At 37.3% G+C, this 27,224-nt stretch overlaps 1 protein-coding gene across 6 annotated transcripts in view; it reads right to left on the bottom strand.

Moving 5' to 3' along the window:
• LOC149531084 (DNA-directed RNA polymerase IV subunit 1-like) overlaps positions 1-27,224 on the bottom strand; it is a 179,863-nt gene that overhangs the window by 136,339 nt on the left and 16,300 nt on the right. For 5 of the 6 annotated variants that reach the window (XR_016359176.1, XM_089811579.1, XM_089811582.1 and 2 more), the window contains exons 3-5: positions 3,284-3,413; positions 3,030-3,145; positions 2,659-2,826 (exon numbers count right to left, since the gene is read on the bottom strand). Coding sequence is in view for 4 of the 6 variants with exons in the window: in XM_089811579.1 (XP_089667705.1) it covers positions 2,659-2,826; positions 3,030-3,145; positions 3,284-3,413 (414 nt within the window). In the remaining 2 variants the exon portion in view is untranslated. Of the gene's footprint in view, positions 1-2,658; positions 2,827-3,029; positions 3,146-3,283; positions 3,414-27,224 lie in introns of those variants that run through there. The other variant, XM_089811583.1, reaches the window with a different exon arrangement.

The following is a 27,224-nucleotide window of genomic DNA, read 5'->3' as shown; positions in this document are numbered from 1 at the left end:
GGGTGGCCTATTCTGGATCTGCAAGGGGGGGTCAAAGGCTCATTTCTGGCATGATGCTTGGGATGGCTATCCTCCCATGGTTGTTCAATATCCTCATTTGCGTATATTGTCCCAGAGGTTTTGTGAAGCTAGATGGTCAAGGGTGCGCGACTTTAAGTCCTTTTCCCTACAGGACAGTTGGTGGAGGCCAGATGGAAGAACCCAAAGGAATGGCCTATTCTCGATTTGGATGAGGAATGCGTTGAGCTCTAGTACATTCTTTCTAGCCGAAACTGTAGCGCCCTTATGGATGATGATGTGTTGGCCTGGTCCCCTAATCCCAAGGGTGGTTAAACTGTTTCTTTTGGGTATCACGAGTTGCTCTCCTAGCAACTTGTGGGGGGGGAGGTTTAGTGGTGGAAGAAAGTTTGGAATAAGTTTTCTTGGCCAAAGTGTAATTGCTTTATCTGGACTTTGGTCTAGAATAGATGCTTGACTTGGGACAATATCCGCAAGAGGGGTTTTTCCGGCCCTTCGAGGTGTGTTCTCTGCAGTAGTGAGGAGGAAGACTCTCCGCATTTGTTCTTCCATTGTTCTTTCACCCTACAGCTATGGCACTTCTGGTGGGATGTTTGGAAGCGCCCGTGCATTCATGCCTCTTCCTTGGTGGAGTTTTGGATGAGTCTGGGAAGGTCCCCCTCCTTGGCCCCCTTCTTGCAGGATGTTTGGTATGCTGGACCTATCTTTCTACTATGGCAAGTCTAGCTCGAAAGGAATCAAAGAATCTTTCGAGGGGAAAAATTGGGGATTCAACAAGTTTGGCTTAGAATAATGGGAATGATTCAGCATACTGTCATAGCTAAGAGTGAGGTAGTGTTGCCGCTTGAGAAAGGTGATGCTGAGATGGTTGATAGGTTTGGAATACAGGGGATATCTCTGGCATCAGCCTGTGTCAGGAGAGGTAGACATGCTAAGCAAAAAGTTCAAAGGATGGGAAGTTGGCTGCCCCCTCCCGCTAGTTTTTTGAAAATTAATACGGATGGTTCTTCCAAGGGAAATCCAGGTCCGGCTGGGATTGGTGGGATTGGTAGGGACTCCTCTGGATCAGTGGTTTTTATTTTCTCGGTTAATAAAGGAATGCAGACTGTTAATAGGATGGAAGGTTTGGCTATCCTGTATGCTTTAAAGCGGGCTTATGCTCTAGCGCGGCGAAAGGTAATTTGTGAATCTGACTCTCAAGTTCTGGTTAACCTTCTCCTTGAGAGGAAGATTTCGGATGTTAGCTGGCAGTTGTCTACAATAGTGCAACAAATTTTACAGGTTAGACACTTGATGGATTCGGTGTCTTATGCCCATATTCCAAGGGAGTGGAATAGGGCAGCCAATAGCCTGGCAAAATGGGCGTCTGGAAATATAGATGGCGGGAAGATTGATGAGTGGGAGCAGATGCCTTTCGAGTTATGTGAGGAGTTGGAGAGGACTCCTGCAGAGGATGTTAGTGGAATTAGGGAGAGATGATCTAGTTCTTGTCTTTTTTTGATCTCTGGTGGTTCCTGGGGCTTTGACCCTTTGCTGTTTTTGTAATGTTTTGTTCTAAAGTTCAATAAAGTTTTTACCCCTCTTTTTTCAAAAAAAATTACAAAGTAGCGTACAATACAATGGTATGCTTGGATGTAGGGAAGTCCTTTCACATCAGTGCTCTTGATTTGTTTGTTACTAATTATCAGTTGAGCAACCCGGATTGTCCATTAAGACAAACCTCCAACAGAACCATCCATACCCCAAAAGGCAAAAATATAATAGCTATGCTAGTTAATCCAAAGATGCAAAGATTAACAAGAAAACAAATTTCAGAAAAAAATTATCAATTTTCAGCATTTAGCAATGCTATTCTAGCATCCATTGCAATAGCATTCCTTGTTTCTGTGGATTCAGGTAAATGCTCATGATGGCAACCATAAAACTTATATTATTCTTTTGTAAAAATCTCACTCTACTGTTGCCTATATAAGCGCAAATTGACATGGCTATCGAGTATTTATTATAGAATGAAAATTAAGGTGCAAAAAGAAATTGTACATCACAGAACATGTCATCCTCTTACCACAACACCATTATGTACTGCTCATGGCATCAGTTTGTATGGTCAATAGAGCACTAAATTCACATCTTCACATTGTAGATTTGTTTGCAAGTGCTTTTGTTTGAAGATTTCTTCTATATGTTATAAAAGGTGAATTCAAGGTGTGATACTTTTAGCAATTATAATTGCAATTTTTAGATGTGGAAACTGATATCGTCCATTAATTAGTTTGTGGAAAATCAAAAAAGTTGTGCCTTCCTTGCATTTCTTGTCAATTATAGATATATTATATTGTAGAAAAGACCCATGGCATACTTTCCCATGAAACTGCTTTCATTTCTTGATTTTTATCAATATTATTCTTTTCATATTTGATAACGTTCTTGTCTAATCATCAGATTAGGAGCTCTGGGATATAGTATCCTCTACAAAATAGCACAGAAATTCACAATATCGTATCTTATAACATGACACTAAAGCTATTAATATGATGTTATATACCTTATAGCAGATCCATATTTAAGTTTTTTTTGGTAATTTCAAGGAAAAGTGATAAAGTAGAGTCAAAAGAATGTTAGAATCCTTCAACAAGTTACCTTATCCATATTAACATTTTGAGAAGAAACGCCAACATCAAACTTTGATTTTTTTGACCAATCTTTGTCTTTGTAATTTCCACCCTTCTCTAAATGAGCTGATCTCTTATCTCCTTTCTCAAAACCTTCTTTCATGAAAGAAAAGTAGGTTGACACATTTTTCTTTCTCTGCTTGAATGAACAAAAAATATAAAAACTGGTGAATGGAAAATATATATATCACAAGGCTATGAAAACTGCCGACTTTACGATCAAATATTCTGCCCATCCTACATTCTAAGATCATTATATTTCAACATGATAAGATATTTGTATAAAATCAATATACATTTACTTGCTATAATTCAGCAAAAGAAGGCAATAGAGTTGACCTTTTTCTCCTTCAAATTTGAGCAGGATGGACATATCTTGTTTAAAATATCTACTGTGTCAACAATTAGATTTGGATTGTATATGAGCCTTGGTAAGGTAATGCACCCAAAGTGTCCTGCAAAGGAGCCATTTTTTGTTACAAAGGCATGCAAAACAATTCTTAAACTCCATTCACAACCAGGAGAAATACTGATTCCTCGTGGAAATTCCACAACAAACAGTTGCTTCTTGTTTATCACAATTTGTGCCTTACCCTCACAAAGATTGATGTCGGTTCCACCACAAGTGGAGCATTTGCGGTCTTGACTAGGATTTGGAAATCCTAGACGTGAGTCAACAAGTTCCTTAGTTTTGTTTATAGATGAGATAACAGATAAAGTTTTCTGAATAAAGGAAAACCACAGGAACACAGAATTAGAGAATATACTAAGAAAAGGCTACATCTAAAAGATCATACACTGAAATATTAAAAATATGTAAATAGAATATCTAAGATAAATATGGTAATTTTAATTGGAAAAAATGGTAAAATAGTTCATGTAAACAAAGGCCAGATGAGTTTTAACCATGTCAACATCAATTCTATTAAATAAATATACTTTAATTAAATACTTCTATATTGCATGAAAATGTTAAAGGCAGCAGATAAAGTCCACTTAAATGTATACACATTTTTAAGAACTAAATGATGTAAATAGTTGCACATGAAAAAATTTAATATCTCCGACAAAAATCCATCAAATATAGCATTCATTATTGTTCAAGGAACATTCATGCACATAAGTATTATTAATACTTTTATTTTTATCTATCTCTATATGCATGGAAAATATTATTTCTGCTGCTAATCCACATCATACTCTTCATTGTGGCCATCTATATTCCATACTTACAATTAATCAAAAAAATTCAAAGGATTCTTTGTTGCTGCTGTTAGTGCTTCATCTTCGTTGTTGTGGTTCTCAAGCTTCATCTATATCCCTATGCATACTTTCAACAATCACCCAGGTGGATTTATCAAGTTCTGTCCACTCTTCTGAGTGATTTTTATACACATGTTCACATATATTTGCTTGCCCAAAGTAGAAACCGATGGCACTGTGATCCGCTTGGTTGCCTCCTGGTAGACATATATCTTCTTCTCTGAGATTTTGATATGTGAGTTCATGTTAACAATAGTTATTTTAACTATCTGCACAGAGGTCTCCTACAATGGCTTACTTTTCAATCAGCAACTTATCCGTAGCAACTGTCCTCACCCTCCTTATGAACGTATATTTGCTGACTTTTCCTGCCTTGTACAAATTGTATTGATGTTCCAATAAATTTATTTTAGCTGTGGGAAGAAACTTTCCGATGATAGATAGTAACTCCCTAAATGGCATGTTCCCCGTTAATGTCCAAGTCTAAAAATGGAATGCTCAGGTAGGAGCAATCTTCTGGGGCAAGGTAAACACCAACACCATATGCCGGACCACCATTTATTAAACTGTTATTGTTAAAACCATGTAGTATAATCAATGATATACTTGTACCAGATGCTCCATGCCATGCATATTTAACATTTTCTTTACCACTAGAATTTCCTGTAATCTCCACCTGCAGCCGAGCTTGTCCCATCCTGCTCTATATTGCAATCCGCTAATTTGATCAATCTGTCCCCCAGCTGGCCATTCTCCAACTGACTGCATCTGTCAAATTAGCTCAATTGCATGATCTGAAAAATGAATTAAAGTTGCATGGTCATGGGGTCAGCTGATGTCACTTCCATATGAGATGTATAAGATTATGGTTGCATGTGCTTCCCCCATCAGATCTTTTTTGATGCCATGATGTTTGCCTTGGGGTGATCCAAAGCATCATAAGGAGGTTGAAAAGCAGGGCATCAGATGATAAAATCAAGAAAGATGAACAGAATCAACACAAAGAAAGCAGCTTCACATGATCACAAGTTACAAGCCTCCAGACAGTTTCACCATTGCCCACTCTAAATTTATAGCATTGTCAACTCACCTTGGACAGAGTCTGGAATTTAAAGGATTTGCATTTCCAACATTAGATCTTCCTTTGACACCAAAGATGGATGTTGGAAATGGCATAAGAACACTTCTAACACATTGCATAGGTTGACTCTCAATTCTACCTTCATGTTACTGAAATGATCACAATTACCTCTCAATTCTACAATAGACCACAAAAAATATATTTTGCCTTCAAAAGTGGTTTTGCTTTAATAGCTTCTATTAATGAACCTTTACAATTACAGTTAAAGACTTGCGGGAGTGATAGGCATGGAATATGGCATTAGCTGCATGATCACATCACAGCAATCAACTGTCAGTTAGGTGGTGAATCAGCCGAACTGCATATCTGGAAAATGTGTCGAAGTCCCATGGTCATGGTATCAGCTGAGTCATTTCATTTCGGAAGATGTCTTAAGGACTATCATTGCATGTCTTTCCTCCATAAGATGGTTTTCAATGCCACAATGTTTGCCTTTGGGTAGTCCAAAGCATGGTCAGCAAGCAGGAGGTCAGACAGTAAAATAATGAGAACGAATGGAATCAAAACAAACCATTTTTTGCAACCACCCCAGCAGTTTCAACATTACCCATTATGAATTTGCAGTAGTGTCAACTCAACATGGACAAAGAGTGGAATTTGAAGGGTTTTTCCCTTTCAATTTTGCATTTCCAACTTAAGATCTCCTTTGGCATCAAGGATGAACATGGGAATGGCATAAGAACACCTCTAGCACATTGCATGTTGACTCTTACTTCTACCTTCATGTTCATATATTCACTGTTGCAATAGGGATAACAAGCTTTCCATGATATTCATGTCAACATAGTGGTTATTTTGTGTAGACTGACAGAGCAACAAATAGAAAAAATAATCGTTGCTGGAGGAGGAAGGAGCGAGAGTGGGAGTGAAATTTCCGAGGCCAGCAACGGCTACCTGCAACTTGGGCGGGAAAGGATCGCTGGCAAGCATGTGCGCGTTCGGACTTCAAGCCGCATGAAGGGTGGTCTTAAGGGCAGAATAGCAGGAACTGGTGGCCTTTGAATAGATATGGGCAAATCAGTAACCAGAGAACCCTGCCCTTTTCACAGAAATGAGATCATTTCATCCCACCACAAAGGAATAGACAAAAATGGGGGAACGAGAGGAAATGGGGAAAATAGGTACAGCGCCAAAAGCCGATCTACACAAAGTTTGATAGATTCGACTTTACAAAAATAGCTCACAAGCTTTACAAACCAAAGCAACCTCAGCAGGCAAAGGCAAAGGAGGCAGCAGCAACTGTAGATCCTCTCCAAAAAACAGATGATCACATAACCTATGAGGTAACGTCTTCCATACAAATTAATAATGCAAAATGGCAAGAAACTATTGTAGAGCTACAAGAAAAAGCTTTATTTTTCAAATGGCTTGGTCCATGGCCTTCTGTAACTACGATAAGAATGGGGTGTAAAGGGAAAAGGAATGTAGGTTAAAAACCCTAACAAATGGTTTTTATATGGGAATTGGTCCTAGTAAAGTGGATAAAATAGACATCCTAAACAAGGGCCCTTACCTTCTAGAAGGTCGAGGAATATATCTGAAAGATTGGGAGCCAAATTTTGATCCAGGAAAAGAAAAGCTGAAGGTTTTAGCACAGATCGGGAATATGGTAGGAACTTTTATCGAAGCAGAGGAAGTTTTAAACTCAAAAGACTCATCCTCACACCCAAGGGTTCTTATAAACATGAAGGAAACCTTGTCCCAAACTTTGTCGCCTTATGCATGGATAAAGGAGTTTGGAAACAATCTATTGAAGTATGGGAAGGGGAGGAAAGTCCAACCCCCGAAGAGGTGAGACATAATAGCAGACACTTAAAAGGGAAAGGACTAGAAGCTGACAAAATACTGGATGAGCTTGAATTGAGGGAATGTCAAAGGGATATGGAGAAAAACCCTAAGGAACTCAGCAAGCAGCAAGAGAGCTTAAACACAAATGGGGCAGCAGCTGTTAAGAAGGATGTTTTTACGGTGGTTGAGGAGAGGGAATAGGGGGATAATGAGGTTTCTACTCAAGTGGTCAAAGAAACGCCTATGGAACAATGGCAAGGACAAGAGGGAGTTAATTTGCAAAAGGAAGTCATGGACTTGCAGAAGAACACATCTATGATAGAAAAGGTAAACGACACTCCCTCAAAAATCCTTGTGATTGGAAGTCATGAAGATAAGAGTCCACCTTTAAACCTAGAAGCATACTTCAGAGATACTTCAGGAACAATCATGGAGGCACCCTTGATGTTGCAAGCTCAACGGGATGTGACAATACAAGCAGAGAGTAATAATATCTGTAAGGATATAGAGGTTTCCCCAGGTCGAAACCTATCTGCCTCATTAGGGGAAGCTTTTAAAAGTAGCAGCATGAGGGATGCAGGAGAATCAACTCAGGAGGAGCTTGATGGGGAGGAAAACCTAAATGACTCAAGTTTATTGGAGCATCCAGGAATTCTTGATGAAAGATCTATTGAGGAAACTAACTCTGTAAAACAGAAACCAAATGTAGGGAGTAAAAAGAAGAGCGGACCTAAAACTATCAAGACCAAGCTGGAATTGGCAAGCAATGCAACAAGTCAATCCAAAATTTTAAGATCGCGAAAAGGTTTAGCATTTTCCTAGGAACCATGAAAATCCTATCATGGAATGTCAAGGGCTGCAATGCCTCTGACAAGATACGATTGATCAAAAGATGTCTTGATCAATCAAAACCAGATTTGGTGCTTTTACAAGAAACAAAGATAAAGGAGGAGGATTCTGCAATGTTTAAGAGTAAATTTAGAAGATGGGAATGCCTGCTAACAAGGGCTCAGGGTACCTTGAGGGGTATGGTGATTTTATGGCAGTTAGATCTTTTAGGTAACTGTTACCCATCTTGACACAAACTGGCAATGGGTTAAAATCTATGATATACAGCTACACTGCTCCTTCTTAGTGATAAATACATATGGTCCAGATAATAGTGCTCAGAAAAGGACCTTATGGTAGACAATAGTAGGAGAATTGTAAGGCATAGACAACCAGGTGGAGATTCTAGGAGGGGATTTTAATGCAATTTTGAACCCGGAAGACAAAAAAGGTGGTAAAGGTTGGAGCTCAGAAAGTCAATGAGATTTCAGCAACTTTGTAAATGATAGTGGCTTAATGGAAATTCATTTCAAGAAAGGTGATTTCACATAGACTACTAGAAAGAGAAGGTTTTTTTAATATAGCAAAAAAGTTGGATAGATTCTTTGTGGTAGGCAACTGAGCAAAGGCAAATTGGTCATGCTTTGCAGAAATTCTCCCCTTTCATGGATTAGATCATTTCCCTATCTATTTGAGGATTCAAGATGAAAAAACTCCGAATAGATTCCCTTTCAAATTTGAAGCTATGTGGCTGAAAACAGAAGGCTTTGTGGATTTGATCGATGAATGGGGGAATAAAGCTCCAGCAAGAAAAGGTAACAAAGCTTTCATCTTTTTCAAAAATCTACAATTTCTTAAGGATCGATTAAAGATTTGGAACAGAGAGCACTTTCGTAATATTTTTTATAAGAAATTGGAATTAGAGGAGAAATTAAAAACTTTAAGCCTTCGAGTCACTAAACATGGCATGTTTGAAGAGGAAGTTGGATAGATTCTTTGTGGCAGGCAACTGGGTGAAGGCAAATTCGTCATGCTTTGCAGAAATTCTCCCCTTTCATGGATCAAATCATTTCCCTATCTATTTCAGGATTCAAGATGAAAAAACTCTGGATAGATGCCCTTTCAAATTTGAAGCTATGTGGCTGAAAACAGAAGGCTTTGCAGATTTGATCGCTGAATGGTGGAATAAAGCTCCAGCAAGAAAAGGTAACAAAGCTTTTATCTTTTTCAAAAAACTACAATTTCTTAAGGATCAATTAAAGATTTGGAATAGAGAGCACTTTGGTAATATTTTTTATAAGAAATCGGAATTAGAGGAGAAATTAAAAACTTTAAGCCTTCGAGTCATTGAATATGGCATGTTTGAAGGGGATTTTAAGGAAGAGAAAGTCATGAGAAGGGATTTAGATGAGAAGGGAATTAGTCTTGCCAAAGAAGAAACCTTTTGGAGACAGAAATCTAGGGAAGTATGGTTAAAAGAGGGTGATAGAAACACACATTTTTTTCATAATTCAGTGAAAACTAGAAGGGTAGCAAATAAAATTTTTGAGATTCAAAACCTAGAGGGGTATCTAATCCAAGATAGTGAGGGGATAAATTTAGAGTCAGTAAATTTTTTCTCTCAAAAGAAACAGCAGGTAGATCAAAACCCTAATGAGGTGGAAGAGGTCTTGGGTATCATCTCGGCTATGATCACAAAGGCTCAGAACAAAAAATTAATGGCCCCAGTCACGGAGTGTGAAGTACTTGAAGCTTTAAAGGGTCTAGGTGGGGCTAAAGCACCAGGCCCGAATGGTTTTCCAGCTATGTTTTTTCAAAAATTGGGGGGTTTGTTTTTCAAAAAGAATTATGGGAAGTGGTTGAGGAATCAAGGCAAGGAGGCTTCATTCTGAAAGACTTTAATAACACTTTCATTGCTCTGGTGCCAAAAAAAGCCACACAAATGACTTTTCAAGACTTCAAACCACTATCTTTATGTAACACAATATATAAGATTATCTCTAAGGCCATGGCTAACAGACTTAAACAAGTTTTAAGCTCAATTATTTCGGCTGAATAGAGTGGTTTCTTGCCAGGCAAATCCATTTTTGAGGGAGTAGTTGTTGCACATGAAGCAGTCCACACAATTCAAGCTTCGAAAACACAAAATATGATGGTAAAACTAGACATAAAGCGTGCTTATGATGAAGTAGACAGATGCTTCCTATTGAGTGTGTTAAGGAGGTTTGGATTTGGACAAGATTGGGTGCAATGGGTGGAAAGCTGCATATTCCCCCCTCGTTTCTCAATTTTGATAAATGGAAACCCTGAAGGTTTTTTTGAACAAGAGAAAGGTATCCGACAAGGGGATCCCCTATCCCCTTTTCTCTTTATCATAATGGCAGAGATTTTGGGTAGGTTAGTCAATAGGCAGCGAGAACAGGGTCTGTGGAATGGGATCAAAATTACAAAAGTAGTGGAGGCCCTAACACATTTAAAATTTGTAGATGACACTTTTTTAGCAGGAACACAATATGTTTCAGAAGCTAAAGCTATGAAGCAAACTTTAAAACTTTATGGAAGAATTTCAAGACAGTTCATCAATTGGAATAAATCAGAGATCTTTTTCTTCAACATTCCACAATGTGTCAAGGTTAGAATTTGCATAATCATGAAAATAAAAATTGGACTGATGCCAAGTAAGTATTTAGGGATTCCTTTTTTTGATGGTTGAAATAAAGCAGACCTCTAGAATAATTTGATAGATAAATGCAAGAAGATGGAAGGATGGAAAGGTAAATGGTTGTCTTCAACAGGCAGAATCCTAATGCTACAAACAGTAATCTCGGCCATGCCAATGTTTGCAATGATGTGCTTAGATATCCCCAAGAAAGTTGTTCGAATTTTGGAGCAAACAATGAGAAAGTTCTTTTGGAATGGATTAAATGAAGGGGATAATATACCCTTACTAGCATGGGAAAAGATATGCAGACCCAAGGATAAGGGTGAAGCGGGAATCAGAAATTAACAGCTTATGAATAGAGCTTTGGGAGCTAAACTTATATGGGCAATGTATGAAAACCCACAACTCTACTAGGTGAGAGTCCTGAAAGGAAAATATTTAGATTTAGATGATAACCATAGGATTTTTACAGTGCAGGATCCACCGAGAGGTTCAGCAATATAGAATTTTATGCTCTCTTGTAGGCAGATTATTGTGAAGCATATTTCTTGGCGTATTGGGGATGGGAAACAAGCAAAATTCTGGGAGGATTCTTGGAATGGTCACAAAGTTCTGGGGTGTGATGAAAACTTTAATGAGCTAAAAGCCTACTTTAAAGCAAGATGGGGGGAATTTGTGTCAAATTATGTGACAGAGAAGGAAGGTTTGGGAGGGATGGAATGGTGTTGGAAGGATTTTTCAAGGGAGGAACCGACAGAAGAACAAAAGCAGCAAATGAAGAGCATCTTAGAGGAAAGAAGATTGCTCTTGAGCACAAAGCAGGATAAAGTCATTTGGTGTGGATCTCTTTCAAGTAATTATTTAGTCAAACTAGGTTCTAATATTCTGGCTGAAACAAATAGTGAAGCTTTTATTTCAAAAGACCTTTGTTGGAACAAGGACACACTACCCAAGCAGGAACCTTTGCATGGTTGGCGTACAATGGAAGAGTTTTAACTATTGAAAGGCTAAAGAAAATAGGCATATTAGGACCGTCAAGATGCCCTTTATATGAGAAGAATGAGGAAACACTGGATCACCTTTTGGTTCAATGTAAGTATGCAAGGAAATGTTGGGACTTTGTCCAATTTAAATTGAGATGGCAGGGACCGAGAGCCCAAAATGTTAAGGAGGTGTTTGACGGATGGCCAAGGGAGCAAAACAAAACTACTCTCTCAAGCATATGGTTAGTTGCACCTCCACTGATTATATGGGAATCATGGAAGGAACGTAATAGAAGAATTTTTCAAGAAGAAAAAGAGACTCTAAGAAGATGTTTAAGTAGGGTTAGTAATGCTATAGAGGAGACAGTAAGTGCCTCTACTACAAAAAGGTAAGCGATGCAAATTCCTTGTACAAAGGAGGATAGTGAGATACAATCCTTGGCAGGTAAGCGATGCAAATTCCTTGTACAAAGGAGGATAGTGAGATACAATCCTCATGGCCAAGGATTAGATTTAAATGCCCCTTGGTTGCACTGGTGACTTTTAAGAAAAAGTTTAAGCCTGGAAGGAAAGAATGAAGAGCTCCAATGGTAGGATGGGTCAAAGCAAATTTCGATGGAGTTGCGAGTGGTAATCCAAGGGCTTCAAGTGTTGAGGTTGTTGTGAGAGAGAGTGCAAGCCACATTTTATTGAAAGGAGCCAAAAAGCTACCCACGGGCACCAATAACACAGCAAGGTGTCAAGCAGCTTTGGTAGCAGTAAGGTTAGCCAAAAAGGAGGAAATCAAAAAACTTCATTTAGAATGTGATTCCCTTATAGTGGTACAAACAATATCGAAATTGCAAATTAATGCATGGCATCTCCAAACGATAATTGACTTAATTGTGCAAGAACTGAGTAATTTTGAAGATTTCAAGATTACCCATATCAAACGTGAAGGAAATATTGAGGCAGACACTTTATCAAAATGGGCGACCGCCTTAAATGATGATTTGGTGAGGGTAGAGTATTCAGATTTTGGGGTGGATTGGAAGCAATCGACTCAATGATTATTTAATGCAAGATTGTTTAAATGAAAAGACTCCCAAGGATGGAAGTGTTAGAAAAGGGTGATTAAGGTAGATCTTATCAATGTAATTGGTCCTTTCGGCTTGGGTTGGAAGTGAAAAACGTGTGAATGGAGGCATCTAAATAAAATGAACGCTGACGCATTGAATCAAGACAGAGCCGATTCAAATTGAAGCGTGCGAACGGCTCTTTTAATAGGAGGGGTGGGCAATTTTTCAATGCACAACCCAAAATTCAAATAGAGTGATTGAAAGAATTAATGGAGTCGATGTTTACCTTCAAAACGGAGAAGCAACAAAAAGCCCTGTTTGGGAAGGTGGCAGATAGACATCTCAGACAAATGGTGAAGTGTCCTTCAGTAGAAGTTATCCGCACGATGCAAGAAACCTTGGGTCCCCTTTTCCAAGCGGCAAATCACCGTTGGAAGGTGCAGGTGGATATTGTCGCAATGTTGATGGCATGGGGTTTACAAGTCGGCGACCATGAGCAAAATGTTGCTTGGATAATGGAGGCACTATTTGAAAAAGCCTTAATCCCAGAAATGGAGTCACTCCTAGAATGAGCACATCCCGAGTGGGACTTTGATTTTAGTGAAGGCTATAAAGATGAAGACGAAGGGAGAGAGAAAGGGATTTTCCCCTTTGTTAATTGCCCACGGGTGCAAGTTGATAGAAATGCTTACATAAATGAGTGTCGTCAGGCATGGGTAAGCCTGAAGGCCGCAATTCAGCTTTTCCATGAACAACATAGGAAGGCCACAGTTCCTACTGTTTTCCCAAGGAAAAAGTGATCTGCAAGGAAAAGTCGCAAAGCTTAAAAAGAGATGGATGGCACTCAATTTTGTGAAAGATGGTGTGATCCCTTGTTGAAGAAAGGATGATAGCGAGGGATGCCTTTTTGCTGCCAGTGTTGGAATGTAGCTTCAAAAAAACAATGCCATGTTTTTCTGGAACGAAAGGCTTGGGAAGCGAATGTCAAAGCAAAGGAAGTTTGAAGGGCTCTGAAAGTTGATGTAACATTTTTGAGGAGCAGTTTGTAACCAAAGTAAATTTTTTCGCCATTGTGGAAGTCTGTCTAGCCCGACTATGCTAAGGTCATCATGACCTAGATAGCAGGTTTTGTGAATCCATAAGTTTTTTGGGCATGCTTATTAAAAGTGTATAAGCCTATTAAAGAGGTTTCTATGTAATGGTAGTTTAGGAGGAATCAAGGCAGTATGGATATGATGGTCCTCTAAGATATAAATGTTGGACCCTTTGTATTTATGTAATTTCTTATTATATCAATATAATATAAACTTATTACCGACCAAAAAAAAACAAGCTTTCCATGATGCAGACTCCGTTTGCAGGTGTGTGGAGCTCAATGAAATAGTTGTAAGGGTTCCAATTTGTCCTAGCAGCATTGTAGACACTTATACTTCACTGCATATTATGGCATTAGAAGCACAAGCTTAAGCCTTACTCATCTTTTCCTTCCCTTTTAAGAGTATTTACATGCTTGGTCTGTCTTGTGGTTTTGTTTAGCACATGTGTGATATATTATCTTATTTTCTACATGTTGTTGCAATATTCAAAATACTAAATCAAACTGATAGCAATTCAATGCACGTTTTAGTAGTTACAAGGTATTGCATGAAATCACCAAGCATCTGTAGTTGGTGATTGCTACAAAGTACCTCCTGCATTTTATAGATCAAGTGGTATCATAGCAATGTTTGAGGGATTTTAATTATTTGATTTAATCTTTATTTTATTGTTGGCTAATTTGTCGTAGTTGAATTTCAATTTAATTGGTATTACCTAATTTAATTCAAGAAAGAGCCAATCGGTTATCAAGTTATTTAAATAACCTAATTGGAAAATGAAACTTTATTTCTCACTTCTCACCTTTTAATTTTATGTTTCAAGAGCAAAATGCTCAAACCCTCTTTGGGTTGAAATGATGATTTGTTTGTTGTGTGAGTTCAACTTAGTGGATCTTCACGAGATTGGTCTCCTTGGATTCGTATCAAGATTGCTCCACTTTCCCAAAAGGTTTCAACCAGTTCAGCGTGGTATTCATTTATTTCGCCCCATTCTTGGTTTTAACCAAAGGTGTAATGTAGGGCTTCGTAGTTTTATTATTTTTAGCCTGTTTTAATCTGTTCTTTTGATTGCTCAATGTTAGGGAGTGGAGAACTAGTGTTCCCCTCAACTTTTATGCAATTCCACTACCTGGTTGGACGGGTGTGAGTGTTTTAAGTTTTCAGCATAGGGGTCTATAAGTTTTCCTGCTATTATGTTGTTGGATTTTCGTGAAGTGTTCGGGTCCAAGATTTTATTTGACAAGTGTGAAGTTGGGTGGATTTAGACCAATTGGTTTTAATTTTGTCGATTATTTGATGTTTGATTTTTGGGCATTTTGGCATTGTCTCATTTTGCGTGTCATTTAGATTTCGCATGTTTCTCTATTTGACCTAATTAGAGGTTTGATCTTGTACCCTTTGCCTTAACAATTAGGATCGTGGACTCGGAACGGTTATATGATATTGCAAAGCATTTTATTTCCAAATCCAAACTCATATTCCCATATTAATTTTTGTGCTTGTGTCTTTTGTCGAATTTGTCAGTTTGTGAATTTGAGCCTATTTAGTGAATTTTATTGGACCCTTGGTCTTGTGGCCATATTTTTTAGTTGGCGTTTCAATTTCATAGTTATCGAAGAAGTTCAAATTTTGGGCTTTTATTCTTCTCTAGTTTTGTGTATCACCTATAGTTGGGGTTTTGGCATTGTCTTCTTGGATTGTGGAAATGGATTGTATTTCATGTTTCCATTATTGTTATGCTTCTACTTCATGGACATTGGGATTCATGTAGAATCCATACTCTCAGATTTAGGCCGGTAGAGTGAGTTCATGATACTTGGTAATTTATTGCATTATTGGGATTTGCGTTGAATCCGTACTCCCAGATATAGGCCGGTTGAGTGAGATTGTTATATTTGTTTCATTGGTGCATTTCTCATATCCAACCCTTGCATCGGTATTATATGATTACAACCATGAAGTTGGTTGTGCCCACACATGAGCACGTGCGCATGTGTATCACTGGATCTTGCAAGACCCAAGCTCCCAAATAGGTCGCTTGAGTGATTGTTCATTTGGGGGTTGGGTTGGGAATTTGCATTGCCTACAGAAACTCAACATGTGATGAGCATGGGTATGTAGGGTAGACGTGTGGAGTGGCTTCTCTCGTGTACTCTGACCTGGAAGTGATCAATAGGTAACGTGCAAAGGTTTAAACAAGTGATAACCAAAATTAATAAATGGGTAATAAAACTTAATGATAAGATAAGAGAACACTTGTACGGTTACCAAGCGTCTCAAGGGAGCTAGTTTGAGGGTGTGATGCCTGTACAGTTGCTAGTCTTCTGTGGAAGTTAGTTCGAGGGCACGGTGTGATGGCCTCCTATTGGAGTTGATTCTACACCGGTGTGACCTCCGAGGGAGTTGATCTTGCCCCATATATAGCTTGGGCTTCCTGATGCCAAGCAACCTACACTCTACTAAAGTCCCTACATAGTTATCCTATAGTGGGTCTTACCAGGACCTGATGTACTACATTGTCTTCATGAGCATATAGAGATTTTTGTCATACTTAATTGGTGTGTGTATTATCTATGGGTGAGTGTCTTATGTGATTATGGTCGGGTCATTATCTCCATTAGCATGGTGGGAGTGGGCTTGCAGGTACCACATGGTTGGGAGGCGTAGCTATCTATACGACTGTTTGGGGACCGATGTACATAGGCAATTTGCTTCTAGTTTTGAGGCCAGAGTTGATGATTGCTTGGTACTTTGGTGCATCTAGAGTATGTTCACTTGTAATTTATGCGTTACTTTGGATGCATTGGTATCATGTTTTAGATGATGCTTACTATGTTTACTAGTTGCATTCCCTTATCATGATGTCAAATATTATTGCTTAGATAATGTTTCTCCTCGCTGCTATGGATTAGCAATGCTATTGGTAGATTAGTATGTTGGATGTACTTGCTTCATGTGATGATATTTGATGAACTATTGATGAGACAAATCTCATAAGACCTTACCAACGATCTTGTTGACGAATTGAGATAACATGCTCGGGGGTATGGTTAGGATCCTTGAGGTCTCATGATGCCACTATGGTAGGGAGGAAACGAGGCGATTGTTTTTGTCCAATTGCTTCTTTTGCTTGTGCTTTCCCTTCACAACGATGTTGCTTATGTCCATGGTTATTATTGATGATGTGGATTAGATGGATAGATGTTATGATTATCAGTATTGTAGCTTGTTAAGAATGTTAGATATCTTCTAATGCCCTCGAGTGTTTGATTCTAGATTTTGGTGGTTCCGGTACTCTCCAATGTGGAGGTTCTGACTCTCTTACCCCCCTTTTGTTAGCCCCTTTAGCTCGTCTTTCAAATCTTGGGCGACATTCAGGTAGCATTGGACAATACTGGTGAAGTATCATAACCACTACAATGAAATCTCATACGTACTGACAAAGTATTGTACGCAGTAGAGAGAAAGCTCGTACGATACTAATAGAGTATTGTAAACCTTCATTGTGGAGTATCATCCAACAATTATATGGAATATCGCATGGTAGCTTTGTGAAGTATTGCCTAGGGTCTTTAGGAAGACCTCCTCAGCCAGACAACGGGTACTTCTCGACTTGTGTGATGAATGTCGGTAGGTGATTTGGATACTCTTTTGAGAATTCTCAACCACTGGACCTTGGGAATTTGTCTTCAAGATGTTTAGGGTTCGAGTGTTGGTTGTGGTTATCATTATATTGTCTTAATTGGTAAAATGAACCTTGTTTGTCCTATTCTTGTAGATGGTTAATGGTTGCATTTGTAAGTGATAAACGCTTGGGGATCTTTGGTGGTTTGATTATTTGTATTTCATTGTGATCTCTTTTATGTTTGTTGTTGCATGCATCTATGCTTTATCTTTAAAACAAAATGTTCATCTTTATTTATCCTTGTTTCCAAGGATCTCCAAGCGGAGCATTACACATTATAAAAAAAATGAGGAATGACAAGAACACCATGTGTGAGTAAAGATAAAGAGGTAGACTGCAACTCCATGTTAATAAGAGATTGTCATGTGCCACGATTCCATTGGGCATCTGCATAGAAAGCACTACGTTGAGAGCTACCTAGCAAACCAACACATTCTTGTGTACTTAAAAGGGGACTAGAAATTCATCTTCTCTACATTTACGAATATACGCGTGCACATATAATACTTGCATATATGTATGCATCCAAGAAGAGGTTCAAATCTCTACTAAACACATTATTAAATATATGCAAGATTGCATCCAAACATAATTCATAGGCTTAATGAATGACCTAGGTCAAGCTTTTGTGAGCTTAACTTGCTAAGTTTAAGACAAAACATAGTGAGTTTTGAAGTGAGTACTCAATTAATCCAAGGTTTAATCCACACCAATCCAAAATGCACCAAAACTTGAAAACATCTGTCTTTCTAAGCCCAATTTGACCACATCAATATCGGCGCATTCAAGAGAAAATATGAAGCATTTTTTAAGGGATTTATTCCAATTTCTAAGATTTTGGGTTTGATCAAGTTAGTTCTTTTTTTCCTTTTTTGCAAGCATAATAAATCCTTTTATAAAAAAATTAAAATATGAAATTATAAACTTATCATACTCAATTAAATCAATTTATATCAAATTGTCTGTATATTACACTTTAAATGATATACAGTTACAAAAAATCATTTGAATCTTTTTTCATTTTTTAGTTTTTTAAATATAGGGTTTATATTTAGGGCTACAAGATGTACTTGTCAAATTTATCAATTTAATTAAAATTCAATTGACATGATGCATTTAAATATTACGTGATTTTTTTTAATTTCTTGTTCAACTTCAATTTTCTTAAACAAAAATTTTGTGTTGTTATTCTCATTGACTGATATACATTTGCACATGGCTCTACAATAGAATTGGATTCAATTATTGGAAGCTGACCCATTGGAGCTTAACATACTGAAAATTACGACCCTACTTGGGAAGATGACATAATGAGACCGTGGCATGGATTGTGATTTGCAGTCAATGCACAAAGAAGCTCAGTGCCTCAAATAACATTTTGTAGGCATTCCTAGCCACAATTCCAACCCATGCATAGAAGCCTAAAAAAAGGTGAAATAAGACACAATAGCACTTCTTTCATTACTAGATAAAGGAAACTAGAGAGGGCTAAGAAACAAGCATCCACAGCCCCTACTTTGCTGATAGAATCTGATATAACAAGCATTGTGGTATTTAGACACGATCCATGCATGCATGGCACATCCACCCCATGTAGCTCGAGTAGAACTTAGCCATAGAGAATTTTTGAGTGTAGAACCATACATGGGCACAAACTTCCTACAAAGGTACAAGGTGGAATAAGGAAGAGAATACAAAAGCAAATGAGATATGTACAGATTTTTGGCATTACAACAACTTTCCATCCAACATGGCAAGGAGTCCACATTGGAAGTATTTGGTGACAAAATTAATAGCTATAGAGGAATGCTAAAAGCAACCTGTCCAACAAATTTAAGTGGGAGGTTGCTCCAAGATGCTATTATGCAGGAACAAATGTGGAAGATCAAAAGAAGCAGTTGTTGGAATTTGGATGCACAATTCTTTAAGATGGGTGGACAAATAGACAAAACCACACCCTCATCAACTTTTTAGTGGCTTTAAATGGTGACTTAATTCTAGGTTGATTGATGCCTCCAAAAAAATATACAATTTAGACACTCTGAGCTTGATGTTGGAGGAAGTTGTTATAGCAGTGTGTATACAAAATGTTATGCAAGTTGTCATTACAACAAAAAAGGTGGTGAATGAAAGATAAGTTCAAGAGAGGCACCCAACACCCTTTAGGACCCCTTGTAAAGCCCATTTCCTTGACCTTATTTTGGAGAACAAGGGAAAAGTTGATTGGATGAGAATGTTGGCGTTAAATTTTATAATGTTGCAAAGCTATTTCTAACTCGTTGGCATCCTTGAAGCAATTTTTTGTAAGTCAAACATGGCTAGACTCAACATATTCAAAAAAGATTGATGGAGAACCAACACAATGGGCCTTTTACAATGTCATTGTCAAGAAAGCCATAAAGATTGTTGAGGTAATTGTTAAGGAATGTAAGATCTTTAAATAGAGTATTCTGATTTACTTGTTCTCAGTTTGTATGACAATCTGTCCTCACTTAAGTAATCAAGATATTGACTGATATATCTCTACGATGATTGTGTAGATTGCCAAAAAACTCCTTCACTAGATGCTGTTGTGAGCAGTAATCACAATGAACAGGTTATCAATCTATACACAATCGCAGGTTATAATACTGGCTTTGATCTACAAAAGACCGCTGATGATAATGATATATTTATATTGTAATTTCAGTTGCTTGAGATAATAACATGGATTGTATTTGATGCTTTCTCTCAACCAATCGAGCCAATATAAATATGAAAAAGAGAAGTCGTGTCCATGTAGAAACATGACTCTACGTGGCATGTGCCACGTAGGGTCATGTCCCTACGTGGACATGACTCTTGGTAACACAAGATGATTGTGGTTAAGAGCCCGATATCCTCAGAGTATTATAACTCTCCATTATATTCATTTCTAGGTGCACAAAATGCAGACCCAATTGTTAAATCTGTAACTTATAATCTTACTGGTCTGACTACAAATCGGTCTGATCTGTTCTTACATGACTTAGAGTAATCCAAATACCTTTATATCATCCTCTTAGGGATATCAGCATCTACACTTAGGATTAGTTTAGAGTTAACTAAACTCAGTTTTTGTTAAGTTAATTTTAAACTTATTATTCCTTGGAAAAGTCGCCGACTTCTAGGATTGATTAAAGATTGTTTTGGAAGGGACATGTCCCTTGAAAGGACATGTCCCTAGGTCTCTCTATTTAGTATGGGTATGGTTGAAATCTAAGAGCACACAAAATACAAAATAGTCTGCTCCTTAGTCAATACTGCCCACCTACGATTTGCAGAATTAAAAGAGAGAATTCTTAATTAGATTTCTAATTCAATTGAAGGCAATACTTTGAAGTTATACACAGCAAGTCACAAGGAGAGAAAGAAGATCAAATCTAGTCTATATTCAGTCATAGAATTTGCAGAAACTTTACACCGATCTCAGAGCAATATTTATATTGATACGTGGACAATGATTATCATTCATATGATCGCAGATATGTATAAAGTTGGTTGTCTTTGATCAGACTAAGCAAAGGTATAGATGCCCGATCTGGGCAAGGCAATGAATCATCATTTTATTGGGTCTGATCAGGATTTGTTATATATATCTTTGATCAGATCGGACCAATACTATAATTCAACACTCCCCCTTAGAGAGGGAGGAACTGATCAATCCAACAATTTGCATCAGTGTACTCTCAACAAGAGTGCTTTAATAACTGTCTGAATTCTGGCTCATTCCAGGACAATGAAGTAGTCTATCAGACAATCAACCTTGATTACAATATAACATAATTAGTATCATGATATCCAGCTCATTCCGGGACTAACACAATCTATCATGATTTATATTTTCCAGCATAACCCTAGGACAACATTTTAATGTAGTCTTAACATGATAATGAATCAAGGATTTAAAACAACACAAGTAGAATCATAGTATCTGGCACAATCCAGGACAATAACTTAATCGAGTCAACTATGATACTTTTGTTATCATATTTTCCAGCACATTCTGGGACAGCACTGAGTGAAGTCCATGATAACAGGTCAATCTATTGTTCAGGTCGTCACCTTACAATAGAGACCTAACATCTCAAGAAAGATCATCACCTTTCAAAACAAAATAACATCTGCACACGAGTAACTCTTTTAAACAACAAATATATATCTCGAAGAAAATTGAGATCTTATCTCAAAAGTTACAATTTCAATTTATAATTTGTCATACCAAGTTTACCTTTGAAGTATTCCAATTTCCATTTTGCAAGAGGCTTAGTGAATATGTCAGCAGATTGTTCCTCAGTACTGATATATTCCAACTTGATGACACCCCTGTCTACCATATCTCTAACGTAGTGGACAGGTATCTCTATATGCTTAGATCTGTTGTAAAAAACTGAATTCAAAAAAAGTTTGATACAACTTTGATTATCACAATGTATAACTGTAGGTTTTAGAGGCTTCCCAAATAGCCCAACCAGTAACTTCTTTAACCATACTGCTTCTTGAGCTCCCATGGACGCAGCTATACAGTCTGCTTCAATAGAACTTAAAGCGACAGAAGGTTGCTTCTTACTAAACCAGGATAGCAGAACCAAGACTAAAAGAACATCCTGTAGTGCTCTTTCGATCAGTAGCACATCTAGCCCAATCACAGTCTGAATATCCATGAAGTTGTAACTCAACTTTATCATATGTTAGACCAAGTCCAAGAGTGCCTCGTAAGTACCTCAAAATGTGCTTTGCTGCCATGAGATGAATCTTCTTAGGTTCACACATAAACTGACTTAGTGCATTTGTAGCATAACAAATATCAAGACGTGTGTTCACCAAGTACAGCAGGGACCCAATTATTTGTCTGTAATATGTAGGATCAATGGCCTCAGACTCGTCTACTTCAGTCTTGAGTTTATAAAGATTTGTTTCCATAGATGTGGACAACAGTTTGCAATCCATCATACCGAATCTGTTATATATGTCAATAGTATATTTCTCTTGGTTTAGAAAAATATATTCTTCCTTTTGTCTTTACTTCTAGTCTCAAGAAGTAATGAAGAAGACCTAAATCCTTCATCTCAAATTCAGATATAAGGTCTTGCTTACATTTGTCAATAAGGTGGTTGTCACCTGTAATATGAAGATCATTAACACAGAAAACTAGTATTAGCATATCTTCCTCTGATCTCTTGAAGTATATGTTAGGATCTGCTTCATTTCTTGAGTACCTTAGTTTGACAAGATAGGTATTTATTCTCTCATACCATGCCCTGGGGCTTGTTTAAGACCATATAGAGCTTTCTTCAGTTTGCACACACGTGACTTCTTGTCATGAATAACAAACCCTTCTAGTTGTTCTCGGTATACTTCATTAATGACTCTATTCAAGAATTTTGTCTTTACATCCATCTGACGTACCTTCCAACCTTTCGATGCAACTATTGCAATTATGGTTCTGACAGATGTGTAACGAGCAATAGGAGCAAATGTTTCATTATAATCAATTCCTTCCTTCAGTGAAAATCCTCTGGCTCATGCCCCCGGTGACTTTGACGACGTGGATGCCCCTCGGTCCTTGGCTCTAAGCCGAAGAGGTTTCAAGCACGACTGGGCCGTATAGGTTCCTAAATCGTCTGTGTGGTGGCCTTCATTGGTTGGTAGCTTGCAGGCTTCGTGCCTTGCTGGGTTGCCTCGCAAGTCTGAACCCTCCATCAAAAAAAAATCCTCTGGCCACAAACTTGGCCTTTTATTTTTCAATGTTGTCGTCAGGTACCTATTTTATTTTGAATAACCATCTTGACGAAATAATTGATTTATCTTTGGATCTTGTTACAATATCCGATACATCATTTTTCAATATAGATTGATATTCCTCAATCATGGCATCCTTCCAGGCTTGGGATTTTAGGGCTTCTTCAACATAAGAAGGTTCAAATTTGAGGACTCATTTGTGTGAGTAACATAACATGAATTATTTCTAGTCTTCTTGGTTTCTCTAAGGATATCATTAGGGGCCACATTGTTTTCTTTGATCATTTTTCTTTCCCATAAGGACCTTTTCTTATTGACAGAGTTATCCTTAAAATTAGGTGTTGTGGGTCCATTATCTTCTGTACAACTCTCCCTCTCAATCATAGTATTTTCATTATCCTCAAAAATGGGATCATCATTAGGTTCTTCTATATCTTTAGAAGTTTTGTAAGCAATATCTTCGTCAAAGTTGACATCTATATTGATTTCGGTTGTCCTTGACCCTAGCACGTATACCTTGTAGGCTTTGGAAGAATCACTATAGCCAACAAATATGCCTTTCTTTCCTGAGGGCTCTAGTTTAGTTATTTTCTCCTTAGGAATCAGGATAACCAAAAATTCGTAGGTGACTTAGATTAGGTTTGTTCCCTAAGAAGACTTCTTCAACCGTTATGTTTTCTAGAATTGCATGAGGGCATCTTTTTTGAATACATACAATTGTATTGGATGCTTGTGCCCAGAATGTTATTTGCATATTTTGATCATGCATCATAGACTTAACCTACTTCAATAATAGTTCTATTCTTCCTTTCTGCCGCTCCATTCTATTGATGATTATGCAGTGCAGTATACTCCCTCTTAATCCCACCAGATATGTAGAACTCTTATAAGTTCTCAGAGATATATTCTCCTTCATTATCAGATCTTAGAGTTTTGATCTTCTTCCCAATTTGATTTTTAACCAAGGCCTTGAATTCTTTGAATTTGGACAGAACCTCATTGACTCTTTCAGTTTAAGGAAATACATCCAACTTTTTCTAGAATAATCATCCACAAATATGATGTAATAAGAGTATCCTGCCAATGAAGGTACGCACATGGGTCCACATAGGTCAGTATGAATGAGTTCAAGAATGTTCTTTGATTTATGTTCACTATGATGAAAACAAGTTTTAAGGTTCTTTCCTAATGCACGTCCTTTACATATTCCTTCATGTTCAGGTTTAAGGTTAGGTAAGCTTTTATAATTTTCTCTATATAAGGTAAAGCTCGGAAATGTAGGTGCCCTAGTCTTCTATGCCAAATCTCATTTGTTTTCCCAATTTCATGGTTCATGGCTAGATTTGGGGAATTACAAAGTTTGTATAGGCTCCCTTCTCTAACTCCAATAGAAATAGCATTTTTAATGTTTGAATTTTTCGACCAGCACAAAACTTTATTTTCTTGAAAAGCAATCTGATATCCTTGATCTGCTAGATTGGATATAGAGAAGGTTTCTTTTGATTCTAGGAACAAATAGGATGTCTTTTAAGTGCAAGTCAACTCTAGAATTCAGATGTACTGAGCATGTCCCAATTCCTTCCACAGGATGAGTGAAGTTGTCTCCTATAGTTACTTCTTCAGTTGAATGTCCTTCAAGTGTTTCAAACTGATCTCTAAATCTGATGATATGCCTAGAGGCTTCACTGTCCACAATCCAAGTGTTTCTATTAGTGTTCAACTCACTTGACAAGGCAAGGAAGATTAATTAATTTTCCCCTTCTTCAACTTTGACCATGTTGATCAGATTTTTCTTTCTTTCCGGACAATACATGTGAGTATGTCCAAATATGTAACGTTTGTAACATTGAACTTTGGATAGGTCTCTTTTCTCTTAGTTTGTATTTTTCTTTCCTCTCTTCCTTTTGAATTTACCCTTATTATTTAATTTTGCATGTAATGCTTGAATCTCTTCCTCCTTATTGGAGATGATACTTCTTGAGATTAACTGTGACTCTTCCTGAGTGCAATCATTTTTTAGTTGATCAAATTTGGGTATAGAGAGACGACCGATGCATTGGATAAAAGATTTCCATGATAAGGGTAGTCCTCTAAGGGCTATTAGAGATAGTTCCACATCATCTACATTATTTCCAATGGTAGAGAGTTAATCCCTTAACTCAGTTATTTTTGAGAAATATGATGAGATTGTATATCCTTTATCCATTTTGATATTGATGAGTTGCTGTTTCAATGTAAACAATCTGCTGGCATTGTTTATTTCAAATGTATCTTGAATGGTTTTCAACACCTCATAAGCAGTAGTTAGTTTTGCTATTGATGGAAGAATATGATCTTTAACTGCATCAATGATGATTTTCTTCGCTTTATTGTTACGCCTTTTCCATGTTGTCTTTTCTGTTTCATCCACAAGCATTTTGTTATTTCCTTCTATAAATGATTCCAATTCAAGTTCTTGAAGTATTGCTATTATTCGAATTTTCCGTGAAACAAAATTAGAAGCACCTTCCAGTCTATCCTCAACTCTACTATTATTCACCATGATTGATATGTTCAAATGATGTTAGCAATCTTTAAGAGAATTATCATTGTCGGTTTTAGTTGTGTAAGATCTTTAGATAGAGTATTCTGATTTACTTGTTCTCAGTTATTTGTATGACAATCTGTCCTTACTTAAGTAATCAAGATATTGACTGATATATCTTTGTGATGATTGTATAGATTGCCAAAAAGCTCCTTCACTAGATGATGCTGTGAGCAGTAATCACAATGAACAGGTTATCAATCTGTACAAGATCGCTGTCTATAATACTGGCTTTGATCTACAGAAGACCACTGATGATAATGATATATTTATATTGTAATTTCAGTTGCTTGAGATAATTACATGGATTGTATTTGATGCTTTCTCTCAACCGATTAAACCAATATAAATTTGAATAAGAGAAGTCATGTCCACGTACGTGGACATGACTCTCGGTAACACAAGATGATTATGGTTAAGAGCCCGATAACCTCAGGGCATTATAATTCTCCATTATAATTATTTCTGGGCACACAAAAAGCAGACCTGATCTCAGAGCAATATTTATATCGATACATGGACAATGATCATCATTCACATGATCGCAGAGATGTATAAAGTTGGTCGTCTTTAATCGGACTAAGCACAGGGATAGATGCCTAATCTGGGCAAGGCAATGAATCATCATTTTATCGGGTCTGATCAGGATTTGTTATACATACATACATACATACATACATACATATATATATATATATATATTTTTTTTTTTTTTTTTTTTTTTTTTAAATCTTTGATCAGATCTGACCGATACTATAATTCAACAATAACTTCACACTTCAATTTAAATAGCAGATTTGTGTCTGTCACTTTTGAACTTTATAAATATTTAGTTTCATTGTAACTTTAATTTGTCCCTTGTACGTTTTGAAAATTTGTCCCTTGTAGGTATTGAAAATTTGTCCCTTGTAGGTATTGAAGCCCCACTCACAAGGGTTTTGTGCTTGGTGGATAGAAAGAAAAATCTAATGGAATATATTTTTGAGGGCATGGATAGAGCCGAATAGGCCATCCAAAAGCATTTTTCAGGGAATGGAAGTATATTTTTTACCCTATTTGACAATTTATTAATTAGAGCAGAAACAACAAATTCCACCAACCCAATCATGCGATGGTATACTTCCTCTTCTTCAATAAATTCATGAAGCAAATGAAGATGTTAAAGAGGATCTTTCAATGTGCATAGAAAGGATGACACCTAAGGTTGAGAAGAGAAATCTCACCGTTCAAAGTTGCAAATTTGTAGGCAAGCTAAGATATTGGATCTTTTCTTCAGCAAAAGCTATCTACAAAAGATCCATCGAGACACAAGGTAACAATTTTTAAAAATAATTTATTTACAAACTTTCAAATGTCTTATTTGTTATTTCTTGGTGGGAAAATTGGGGAAAGTCCCCAAATCTCCAAATAGGATCTTATCTCAACCTCGTAGTGCTTCCAATTGTGAGTGCAACTATACTATTTAATGCTATTTACATGAAGAAGCACGATAAGTTGACTCATCAACACCTCATTGACCTAGTTTTTTTGCAATACAACCTTTAGCTCCACATTAAAAAGGTGGAGGCCAAATCAAAGGGACTTGTTGATTTGAATAAGATTGATCCTTATGGTGATTGGATTGTGCAAGATGATGACCTCTCATTTATTGAGGATGACATTGTTGATTCTAAGAGGCAAGCCAT

This window comes from Cupressus sempervirens, chromosome 11 (assembly GCF_028749045.1).
Source record: "Cupressus sempervirens isolate cs-2001-9-10 chromosome 11, ASM2874904v1, whole genome shotgun sequence".
NCBI classification, from domain to species: domain Eukaryota; kingdom Viridiplantae; phylum Streptophyta; class Pinopsida; order Cupressales; family Cupressaceae; genus Cupressus; species Cupressus sempervirens.
This window is presented reverse-complemented; position numbering and strand designations above follow the sequence as displayed.